The sequence below is a fragment of the Arvicanthis niloticus genome, chromosome 1, assembly GCF_011762505.2.
Source record: "Arvicanthis niloticus isolate mArvNil1 chromosome 1, mArvNil1.pat.X, whole genome shotgun sequence".
In the NCBI taxonomy this organism is placed as follows: domain Eukaryota; kingdom Metazoa; phylum Chordata; class Mammalia; order Rodentia; family Muridae; genus Arvicanthis; species Arvicanthis niloticus.
This window is the reverse complement of record NC_047658.1, coordinates 156,509,184-156,522,182: the sequence shown is the minus strand read 5'-3', so window position 1 is coordinate 156,522,182 and position 12,999 is coordinate 156,509,184. Positions and strand designations below refer to the sequence as shown.

The window sequence follows — 12,999 nt, the reverse complement described above, 5'->3', positions numbered from 1 at the left end:
TGCTTCAAAAAGACCATCTGGGTTGAATACCACACATGAACATGCTTCATGGTGACAAGAACAGAAGAGATGTGATGGGTGTGTCTGGGAACTGGGATTTCTAGCATATTTGGGATGAAAGGGGTTCTGAGAGCTTTGGACCCACCCTTTGGAAGAGAAAATTAATTAGTGATGATGAAGAGCACGTTGGCTTAATGCAGAATGATGGTTCAGGGCAGCTGAGTGCAAAAGGCTGTGGCTGGGAGTGAAGCAGCCTGGCTGACACGTGCAGAATTGACAAACTGAGAGACATAGGATGCACCAGATATGCAGCAGGAAGGTTGTGTCTTCTGCACATGATATGCAGCTCTTGTTTAGAAGAGAAAGCCCAGCCATTGTGATGCTGATGATGTTGTAGCATGATTTCTTAAGAAAGGCTGAAAAGCCAAGGTCAGAGGCAGAAAATACAAATACTGTCCAGTCCAATCAGAGTCATTACAGGATATATAACAGGCTGCTGTCTTTCTAGGAGAATACTACTGAATCAGGTAGTAGGGGAAAAGCATGTAGGTGGGGGGGTGTAGCTCTATGTTAGAGTATTTGAAGAGCATGCACAGGGTTCTAGATCCAATCACTAGTAGCAGAGAAAAAATGAGGAGGAGGAGGAACGTTTACACATTTTTTTTAATCAAGTGAGTTTTCTAATTATAGTGGCATACCTAACTCCTTCAGAACACAAACCTATTCTGCCTGAGCTACTCAGATGAAAATAGCCCATTTTGATACACAACGCAATGATGGCCATGAAAGTGTTCTTTGTATCGCCGCAGCTCTTTCATCTAATTTCTTCAAATATCACATTTAAGATTTGTAGTTTAAGTCTGAGAAGGTAGGAATCATGGTTTGCCCAGCAGCAGCAGAGAAAGAAATAAGCAAAGTACTCTAGCACAAGAGCCTGCCACTCTTGGCTGACCTTCACTTGACACACATGAAAAATTGACATAGAAGAGAACTGGATAGAGGATAAACATGAAAAGGGGAGATGTCTGATGTCTTTACTTTAAATCATGAAAGAAGTGCCCAGCATCTAGAATATTTTAAATCTCAAAGACCATTTGATAGATGAAGGGACAGGTGCTTAAAATATTCCAGTTATTAGATCTTCAGTGGTTAAAGAAATGAAGCGCATGTTCAGGAATTTAGTGAATGATTACAGAGTAAGGGCACCAAAAAATCATGATTGATAGGTCCCTACAAGCAGGATGTGCCGGTGAGATATTTCTTGCATAATACTCTAGACTAAGAGAAAAATTTGTGTAAGCGAGACAATCACACAACTGTCTGGAGTTGGACAGACTGATGAACAGTCCAGATCTGTGGCTGAATGGCATTGCACAGATTACTTACCACATCTGAACATTTATTTATTCACCTGCAAAGTGACAACAATTTCAAATTTGCAGAAAACATGAAGTTGATTCATGTACTAAGGGTTATACAGAGCCTCCAAAGCCTTGCCTTCCATGGGCACGCAATACATTTAAGTAGATTGCTATTATATTCTTTGTCTTATTTAAAGTTTTTGGAGACAAGGTCACAGTTTGACTTAGACAGGGCTTGACTCAAGTCATGGTGGTTCTTTTTCCCATGCCTTCCAGAATTAATAATGGAGAACTCTTATTTCCAATCTCATTAAAAACAAAATCAGGATTCCTTATACCAAGTGACTGGACAATGAATAATTTTAAGGAAGTTATACTTAATAATCATCTGTTTCTATTAACTTTACAAATCATGATAGTACAGGCCATTTTAACTTCTAATGAGAAGTTTAGTGGCTGCTAGAGAAGCCATGGGCTTAGATGATTCCACAAGATAGAAACCAAGACATAGGTACCATTTTATGAGGAGCATCATGAAAGCACAGCAGTACTGGGGACTGTGGGTTAGGATGAAGACATTCTTCTTTACCTCTAGAAGAGGTGTACTGAGTAGTCTCTCAGGAACAAACAGGGAGAGGTGCACTAGGGGATTATCTCTGAGATTCCAGGGTGGCCAGTGTGAACAAAGAGACTAAGGCGGGAGAAGAAGGAACACAGCGCCTTAAGGCTCTTACCTGAGGACAATAACTATGCTGTTCAGCTTGAAGTTTGAGCTGTAGTACTTCACATTCAACATCTAATCAAAATGGTACCTTGGCTTGTGATGCTGATTGGCAACAAATAACTTTGAATTTCTTTGAAGACTTGTGGAATAAAATTCCTTCATATGAGAAACAAGGAGAGAAACAAATAGATTTAAGCATAGTCAACATCCTCAGAGAGTGTTATGTTGAATTCAATAGGCATGAAATGTAACAGGCCTTTTCCTGGAAGAAGACACGCTCCCAGTAGCAGGATGCATCACAGGAGCATATTTATTGGTAGTTCTGTGTCTGTGTGAAGCTGTAACTTCTACTGGATATTCTTTTCTGTTTCCCCTGCCATCTCTGCTCCCTCCTAAGTATGCATGCAGTACGAGTACAGAAATAGTAATGTGGCATTGTAAACATGTTCTGGCACCTCTAATAGGATACCATATTTATAGGATACCATATTTTGCACACACACACACACACACACACACACACACACTTGCACACGTACACGCACGCACACACGCACGCATACTTGATCTCACACATTCAAATAAATGCACACATATGACACCTTCCAATTCCAACTGCATAGTCTGTGCACTAACTCTGTTCCTGTAATAAGAAGTAGATAGTCCAAGTAAGATGATGCGACCTTACTGAAAATTGTTGGAATAGGAGGCCTCATTTGCAGGATTACATTGCGAAACACAGAAAAACACATCCATCAAACTCACAGTGAGCAGTGAAAGACACAGTTGACCGTCTTTGTAGGCCAAGCTGAAGAAGCAAAACAAAAGAAAGAAAGCAATGCATACATATAAAGTGCCATTGTTACAAGAGAAAAGTAACCCAACTCCTTCCAGCTTCTACCCTTGTTGACACACATTCCTGCTTCTTTGCCAAGTTGTATTCTTCCAGATAAACCTAAAGGCCACACATTCAGAGATGAATAGCAAAGCCTTGCTCTCTGCTCAAGTGGCATTTGATAATGCCGAGCAGTCTGGGGCCAATAAAGTCACCACTTCTACAAATCAAATGAACCAGCTCCTAAACACACAGCCCCTTTCTCTGTGACTCTTGTCTAAGAAGGAGAGAGGGCAGGGAGGAAAGCAAAGAGGGAGCGGATTGGAATAGATAACAGGTTTTAATCATTTTGCTCTTATTTTTGTAACTCTCTAGAGCACTAAGTTGTTAGGTAAGTTGTTTCTCATTTCCGGGTAGTCTCATTGAGAGGGAAGACCACAGCCTTTGTGAAAATTCTGATTTATGGAATTTTGTTCTTAAAGAAATGGCAGTGGGGTCCTATTTAAGTATGTAACAGCCTCTTGAACATATGCAAAACTAATATTGGGTTTCCTGGGAAGCAGCCCTTTTGGAGTTGTTATCCTGAATAACTAAATATCATTGGTCATTAACATAGAGAGTCATGGCCTTCACATTTGTTGAGAATTCACAATGCACCAGAGATTGTTGTGGCTTCTGCTGTTTACCCCAGCATGTGGTTTGTTTTCCTGAGTAGTTCAAAGTATTTCTCTCAACAGCTCATTTACACCATTTATTTGTTAAAAAAATCTTGTTATTCCAAAAGACTCCAGATTTGGCCCATCTCTAAATTACCCCAGATGCCAAATCCACAGGTACAGACTGCTGAGATATGCCTGTGTCGAAAACAAAACTGGAATATATGTCTACAGTGGGTTGAGATCTACCTTCTTAAAAATGAAAAATTCTGAGCTATGTCTGCTGAAAGAATTTTGGAAGTCAAAATTATTTAAACATGAAAGTCTATTCTATGTTATTGTAAATGATTAAAATTTGTCAATAGCTTAGTTTTCTTACACAAAGACTCGGCATCAAAGGTATTACACAGGTTTGTGGCAAGCCTTGGAAGGTATATATGCAAAGAAAAGAAGCATAGTCCTTTGTATTAACAAGGTCAGGCAAAAGGACAACTCTTGTTTATTTGCTCTGCTTAAAATTAATCACGCCAAAATATAAAGGGTCTAAGCTTAGTTTAATGTCTTCAAATATGCTTTAAGCATGTTTGTTTATTCAGTGTGTGTGTTCCAGCTATCTACAAATGTAGTCTAAGTCTCCATTTTCTTATTTGGTATACCTGATTATGAACAACTCTATGATGACGACGGGCATTGAACGGGTGAATGTGGATATACATGGAGTATTATCATTACCAGTCTACATATTTTGGGCTTTTCCCTCATTGACATCTAGTTTCCCTGGGTTGTGGTGATTTCAGGAAGACTAAATTGTGTTTGGTAAACTAAGATTCTGAAGAGATAATCTATAAATGATGATCATTGATGGCACAATTTTGATAGCTTACTTGTTAGCCTTAGCATGCAGAAAGAGGATGCACATCTTCAGCTGTTACCAATTTATTTATTTATTTATTATTTTTATTTTATGTGTATGGGTTTTTACCTACATGCATCCCTGTGTACCACATGTGTGCCTGATACCCATGAAGTCCAGAAGGGGGCATCAGAACTCTTACAGCTAAAGTTGCAGATGGTTGTAAGCTGCCATTCTGGTGCCAGAAACCACCAGAATCTTCCAGAAAAGAAATTGACACTCTCAATCACTGAGCCATCTGTCCAGCCCTGACAGCAACTGGTTTTGATAAGAGCAACAACATCATGAGGTTGGAGAAGTGTTTTGTTTTGCTTTGCTTTGTTTTGTTTTGTTTGATGATAAGCAAACAATTACACTGAAGAGATGGCTTAGCAGTGAAAAGCATTGGGTGCTCTTCCATGGGTCCTTAGTTCAATTCCCTGAAACCACATGATGGCTTACAACAATCTATAATGGGATTTGATGCCCTTTTATTTCATGGAGCACACATGAAAATAGTGCATTCATTCATAGAAAAGGAAAACAATTACTTTTTAATAATTTCTTTTTTATAATGCTCAGTAAATTTGGTTAATTAACAGGTAGAACTCTTAAAATTTTAAAAATGTAATAATAGTAATTGTATCAGAGTCTTTCAACTGACTTTTTTTCAGTTGACTGGGGCTGAAGATACCTCAGTAATTTAGGTAGTCATTATAACCATGCACTCTGAAACTATAAAGTTCTGGGTCACAATCCCAGGTCTGACATTTACTCTTTGTCATTGATAGTATGATCTTGGTTGTACTTGAGATATTTCTCACATGTGAAATAAAATTAACAATCATTTCACAAAAATAATAGTACAAAGATTAAATGAGAGATAATATATTTAATATCCTGCCTAGAGTCTTGCACACAATGTAAGTTGCTAAGTTGCCCTAGTTTACTTATTGTTTGTCAAGTAATAGGCTTAAAAGTTCTGGAGTTTCTCTCTGGGGAATGACGGCCAACAACATTCCATAAGATGATAAGCTCCCCAAAGTTCACAGTTGATAGGAAGGGCCATGGTATTGGTTTTACATTTCACGGACTTGATAAACAGCCCAGAGACATACATCTGTCATTATGTGATCATGATATGGTAATTTCACTGCAATTAGAATCCTATATGCTCTACCTCTTGACACCTCGCTCTGAGCCACACCCTGGCAACCTCTGACTTCTTTGTGGCCCATAGCTTTGAGTTCCCAGGATGTCATATGGTTGCCATTCTTCATTTAGAATGTGCTTGCGTTCCCTACTGTGTTATGGGTTAATGGTGCATTTTAGTGTCAAATATTATGCTGGATTTTGTACATGCCACTATTTTACTTCCCTTCTCATAGTGGACATCTTGTCAGTTTCTCATTCTTGGTGATTGAATAAAGTTATTATGAACATATACAGCAACACCCAAAAAACAGATGATAAGCCTGTATTGAACTTACATTATATGCACATATAGTAGGGGCACAAGGCTGATGGTTTCTGTCAAGCAGACTTGCTAGGTAGATATAAGCATATACACCTATGCTGTTTTTCCTCTAAGATAGGACTCAGACAATCTGTTGTTATTTTAATGTAAATAGATATGTCCTTTCCCATGTTGATGTATTTTTCAGCCATGTCAATTTTTCCCAGGTAGCAGGGATAAAGGGAATGTTCTTGGCTAACAAGAAGATTGACAACCAAGTAAAGACTTTCATCACATACAACAAAGGCAGAGACTGGCGTTTGCTGCAGGCTCCAGATGCAGATCTAAGGGGGGACCCTGTGCACTGTTTACTGGTGAGTCCTGCATGCTCAAACACGGTCTTCCACACAGTGAAGGGCTGGAGTGGTGTTCAACATGACATTCAATATTGTTTTGGGACTTCTCTTCAGTTGATTAAAAGGATGGGCAGAAGCTGAGTCGAAGCATGTGTGATGGCCAAAGTGATGAGATGGGAACGTGTCCCAGATCCTTGCACCTTTATAAGCTTCTTGGTTCTAGTCTGACTTGTTTCTCTTTTCTTGGTGTTTTGGATGGTGGTGGTGATGATGATGGGTTTTTCTGTTTTGTTTTTGTGCCAAACTGTGCTCTCTTCCACTGAGCTGTACCTTTAGCCTCCCTCCCCTACCTCAGCTTTGTGCAAGTACCTGCCGTTTGAAGGAAATACAATGTTTTTCACCTCTGGTGAGGCAGTTTCTTGAGCTTTCTTACAGTTCATGATAAATCACTGCTCACAGAACAAACAGTACACACATTTATCTATAGAACTGCTGCACTGAATGCAGGATTTTATCCCATTTCAAAAGAAGTTTATGATTCAACAAAGGATTAAAAATCATTGATTTGAGCATCCATTTGCTTCCTCTATACATTCCATTTAATTCATCTGTTTCTATCTATCTATCATGCTTGAGCCAGGAAATAGTGTGACCAGTAGGGAAACTGCAGCCCTACACTGGTTGTACTGGGCAGTGCTTTATTGGAACACAGTAACACGTAAATGACTATTGATCATCCATAGCCATTTTCACTTTATGAACATAGAGTTGGTAGCCACATGCGATCAAAGGAAGCCTAAAGTATTTACTTTATTACCCTCAAAAGAAAAGTGTGCATGTACCTGCTTTCAATCATGGCTTTCTTTTACTGATGTTTCTTTATCAGATTTATCAGTAGAAAATGATTTACATACTCAATGGCAGGAGGGTATCCAAAAGAAAGATGAAAAGCACTATCAAGGACTTTTCAGCTAACTTCTCTGAGACTAAGTTTATAAAGAAACAGTTGTTAGTTGCATCTTATTGACTCTGACGATCATGACATAGTCAAGACACCAGTGGATACCTATCAAACACAGAAACAGAGAAAGAAGAAATTGTCAAATAAAGTATGTTGCTAATACTATTATATTCTTTAAAAGAGCTCAGAAGTTATTTTTAGGATCATATCAAGGAACTATCAGTGTGGGAAAGATCTCTTGGTTTTACAGTAGGAAGGTCTTGAGATGAGACTATGTGTGTATGGGTGTCTATGTGTATCTATCCTGTCTCTGTGTGCATCTACTATTGATGCTACTCTTTACAACTCTGTCTTTGATGTTATCCTCTCTCAGCTTCATTCTATCGCACAATGCTGGGGCAGTTAGTTTTCAGGTTCATTGAATAGCAGTAGGCGTGTCACCATCATTCTCGCAAGGATGCCAGCAGCTACGGCTTGACCTTATTACTTGTAGAGGATATTTAAGTTGTCATGGTGCATCAGGGAAGCAGTCTTAAATTTCAAGTCCTACTTAGACTCCAATTTTATTACTGGCACTTTGCAAGGAGAAAAATAGCCCGTGGTGATAGAGAGGTCAGAGAGCCAGTGATAGACTAAGTAAATGTAACAGTTATTCATTGAATACCTATGTTAGTCAAGGTGTGGAACAGTGCCATTGAAATAGGTCAAATTTCTACCCAATTATTCCGAATTCTGGAACTATAATGTTTGAAAATACCAGCACCTTAGTAACTTCTTTCACACCTACCACATAAGACATGAATTATTGGGGTGCAGAGGGACAGGACATAGGAGTCTATGGATCTCCCTCCTTTATTTATCCTGTTACTCAAAGCGGTTCCACATACGCTTTAAAAACCAGGAAGCAGGGGAAGGAGAGGAAATTGAACAAAAGGTCTAGGTAGAAGAGGCCATATCACTTTATAAAATTTTGCCGAAAGTACAAAATAGGAAAGAAACACCTTTGAACAACAAAACACCTAGATTGTTGAAAGAGAGAGAAAGAGAGAGAGAGAGAGAGAGAGAGAGAGAGAGAGAGAGAGAGAGAGAGAGATCTTTCTAAGGCATGGGAGGCAGTGACAGAGAGGAGATAAAAAGAGAGTTTCGATTGTGAAGACATGGAGAGTGCCAGCATCACTGAAGCAGAGTCCAGTGATTAGAAGAGAAATTTTCCAGTGGGGCTGTTACAAACGTGAAACAAGTCCCAAATTACAACCCCAAATGGAATGTCCCTGGCAAAATGTATTCTATAGAATAAGACATCTAGAGTAATTTGGGGCTGTATTTTTAGGACTCTCAAACTGATTGCCTAGAGGCTCAGCTGGGATTTCTTTCTTCTGAAGACTGTATTGTACAATTAGATACGGTATTACAGGTCATGGTCCATCTTTCTTCAAAGCCTCAGAATTGGGCTCCCAAGAGGCAATCTGTGAGCACACCTGAGCCTGTAACAAATACTAGTGCCTCTGAGAAGAACTCACAGTGTTTTGTGGAGAGAGACCCTGACTTCTTTATGGATTCATTTAACTTCTTCTTCTTTTTTTTTTTTAAACTGGAGCTGAGCAGAGAGCTATTGTGAGAGTTTCTTAATTCTGTAGATTCTGAAACTCTACATGCTGTGCTGTATTGGAATGGTACTGGATACCCCACGCTCATGCTTTGAGGGCCTCCTTTTCTTTGAGAATTTATTTGTTTCCTAAACAACTAATGGATTCTTAACTCTAATTTATAATAAATGATATATTAAATCATGTATGCATGGAGAAATATTAGAGAATTCTATTTGGGGACTTAGTAGCTGTCTTGTACCTTGTGCCTGTTGGAAGTTCTCACTTGTGTTTATAGTATACCATTCATATTAGTAGCTATGAGATTGAGTTACGGTAAGGACAAAATGTAACGTCTGTTGTTATAGAAGATGGAGAGAAAAAAGAGAATGATTGTATACTAATCAGTCCTAATGGTTTGTTAAGTTTATATATTTATTGGAGGAATGTTATTAAGTGACGTCCCCATTGTACTTGAAACACAGAAGACAATTAATGGATCACTGAGAAACACTGTGCTTAAGGAAGCAAGCCAATGACCATAAGACAAATATTGTTTGTTGTTACTTACCTATGAAGTGTAAACAGAGGCATTCTTAGCATCAAAGAGATAATATCCTTTACCAATGGCTGGGAGTGCTAGAAAGGGGAAGATGTTAGTAAAAGGATGGTAACAGAGACCACAGCTGATACCTGTCTCAGAAAGCCAAACAATCAAACAAGTAAACAAACAAATGCATAGGAGGGTACAGTGTTTCAGTTAGGATTAAATAATAAATATCCAAGATGAAAAAACACTGAATTGATTTAGACGAGCTGTGCATTTATGGAACACTTATACTGATCAAAGCAGTTTTGTTGGATAAAAGAAATGACTACAGGGAAGACAAAGACGGGTCATTTGATCTTGTGGATCACTGATGGCTTCAGGGTTTGAATGAGATTCTGCTCATGCCTTTCTTCCCATTGGATGGTCTTCCATGCTTATCTGATTCTCAAGATACTTCACTGTGATCAGGTTAGAGGTTAAGAAGCTAGCATCCTGGAGAGTCTAGGAAGATTCATCATCCGTCCTAGCTGATGAGTCCATGTGAGTAAAGACACAAAGGACATTTTCTGGTTGTGCACATGTCCCACCTCATCTTCAGGAAGTCAGCAGCCAGGACCCTGTTGGCATCAATGTGCATTCTCATATTTCCCTTGCATGGAAGGAAGGGAATGCATATTAGGAAATAACCTTGCAACATGCTATGCTGTGTTCATTCTGTTGGAGATGGCCCTAGAAAAATCAGTGCAGCAACTGCACCTGTAAGCATCAGGTAGGTGGTATACACCTATTTCTAAATAAGCAAAATAAAGATAGGAGGGCAAGCAGAAGGAGGAGAACGGCATACTAAGTGCCCCTTTCTGACCAAAACAATGAGAATTCAGCAGCCTAATTTCATTTCCTCCACATACCAGAACAGTGTGACGGTCCTTACAATAACCCTTATATTAGCTTGTCCTGACATAGTTTTTGACGCAGCAGTCCAGATACAACGATGTTAAAGAGCAATCGTTGCTCTTGGTTTTCTTGAGACATTGGTGTCTGCTCTTTGATAAATACAATGAAAGAAACCGAATAGAAAAAAAAATTGACAGAAAATTCTCCAAGTACCAGCTGGGGGCAATCCAGTACTACGAATGTGAGAGAAGAAAATCACAGAGAAGATCATTTCTAAACAATGCTGCAGCATGAACTGGTGCCTTTTTCTTCTCAGATTAATGTCTTGGCCCTCTGAACGCCAGGGCCAGAGAGCCGTTCTGAGAGAGCTGATTGAAAATGCCCTCTTCTCTTTGCTCTCATACGTTTCCATACCAGGTGATCATTGCCTCAGATGCTAACTGAGCTTCACAGTCTTCCAACTGTCGCAAACAGCTGTCTCAGGATGCGACTGTAGTACTTTGTTAAGTGATCGAAATGGCCCTTCATAAAGTTTCTATGTCTGAGCGCAATTCCCAGGCTGTACAGCTTCCTTGCAATACTCGAAAGTTGACGGCATCTGAACTAAGGTTCATGGACTTCTCTTGTTCTCAGTAAAACCATAATACAACAAAAAAGCACTCTTGCTGTTATAAGCCATTATTATTCTTTAAAATTCATATGAAAGATTCCCCGGGAGTTGCAATGTAGAACTTGACATGTTCTCATTTGTAGTTTGTCTGAGTGAGATAAAATTGTACTATACCTAGAATAGATCATTGAGCATTACTCATAGTAAAATAAATGTTGGTAGATCAGACAAAGGGAAATCTATATACACAACAGTACACAGGGAAACTCTCATGGCGTGATGGCTTCACTTATCCTGTCTTAGCATAGGCCAGATGTCCAACAGTAGTATTCTTGGTTCCACTGAGCACTTACTATCCTCTTCCTGACAGGCATAAAGAAGCTATCTGTTTGGCTGTCGTGCTTTCTATTCCAGGGGCTGATCTTTCTTTCTCAGAAGGTTACAAAGATGACACTTTCTTTTTAAGCTTTATGTGAAAACATCATGCAAACCCAGCAATGCATTGCTCCACGAAGGCTTTATTTTCAGTGATTTAGTCAAGACCATATTACCCTATTGGAACCAGTGATTTTATTTTGTGGTTGTCTGGCTACTTTTATTCCTGTGTTTCATGTTCACTTTATCATTTACTCCATCCTCTACAAATTTAATCATTGCATTTCTGAAGCTCTCTGAGTATTTACTGCCCCAGACATACAGAGCAGTCCAAAAATAATAACTGAGATACACTGGTGTTTCCCACAACTCATCCCAATAAGATTAGGTAATAATCTTCCTGAGAGATGAAAAAAGTGAGCATTCAAATACAAGCTTGTACGTTTGACAGTTTAGTACATGGACTATTTGAAAGAAAATTCATATATGAAATACTATCCATTTTTGGTTAGCTGGTGCTATCTTTATCAGAGAATTTGGTCAAGTCCTCTGAGCATAGATAAACAAATTCCTAAAAGTTTCATGTAAAGCCAGTTGGTGGTGGCACACACCTTTAATCCCAGCACTGGAGAGGCAGAGGCAGCAGGCAGATCTCTAAGTTTAAGGCCAGCCTGCTTTATTGAGTGAGTTCCATGACAGCAAGGACAATACAGAGAGACCCTGTGTTATAGGGCTATACAGAAAGACAACAAAACAGAACAAAACAAAACAAAAAAAAAAACAAAACCCATAGCCACAACTGTAATGTGTAGTTTTAAAAATCCACACTAAATTTGGCTAAGATCTGCCCCACAAATGGTCATCTGGCCCTGGTTCCTGCAACTAGCTTGCTAAGCCTACCAAACCAGTGTGTTTTGTTTTTTGTTTGTTTGTTTGTTTTTGGTTTTGTTTTGGTTTTTTTCCCCTGAAAATGTCTGGAGCTACTGCTCACATTTCACAGGCCATCTACCCCTGTGGCTGGTCTGTAGAACACCAATGACCCCCCAAGTCTCACTCTGCTCCCTTTAGTCCCATGAAAGGAAAACACCAATTAGATTTGTATCGGTAAATCTCTAACCCCAATATTCCTGTGCAAAGAATACACACGCACACAACTTAATTATATTATTTATAAGCTGCACACCTAGATTGGGCAGATATACCATTACATTACTCTATTCTCCAGTTATGAGATTCCTAGCTACTTGAGGCTCCTCTAGGCTACATGGGTCTGCTTCATCTTCTACCTCCTCTTCGTCCATCATCTTCTCTCCCTTCTATCATCCTCTTCTTTCCTCTCTTTCTTTCTCTAAAACTTCCAGCTCCACCTTTCCCTTCTATTGCCCAATCACAGGCCCCAGAATTTATTTGACCAGTTAAATTGGGGAGCAGGTTCACATGAAAACTCCTGCTCCTCGTTGGAGGCAGGAGTACCATCAAAATACAAACAGCAACTAGTCAGTTGACAACACACCATCACCACCACCACCAAACAAAAATACCATTTCAAATAAATTGCATTACTACCGAGTTTTGTCTATAAGAATGACTTTTATACTGAATAAAACCAAAGAAAAAGATAAGAGAAGGAATAAATCTGGAAGTGTGTGGTGTGCGCGTATGAAAATGTCAATGATGTGACTCATTGGTTTGTACAATTAATATATATTCAACAAAGGGGAGAGAATCTTGGAGCTACACTGT

General features: G+C 39.2%; 1 protein-coding gene across 6 annotated transcripts in view; it reads left to right on the top strand.

Annotated features, from left to right (window-relative positions):
• Positions 1–12,999, top strand: part of Sorcs1 (sortilin related VPS10 domain containing receptor 1) — a 503,533-nt gene that overhangs the window by 400,407 nt on the left and 90,127 nt on the right. For all 6 annotated transcript variants that reach the window (XM_034507532.2, XM_076924054.1, XM_076924083.1 and 3 more), the window contains exon 10: positions 6,152–6,298. In XM_034507532.2, the coding sequence (XP_034363423.1) occupies positions 6,152–6,298 (147 nt within the window). The remainder of the gene's footprint in view (positions 1–6,151; positions 6,299–12,999) is intronic.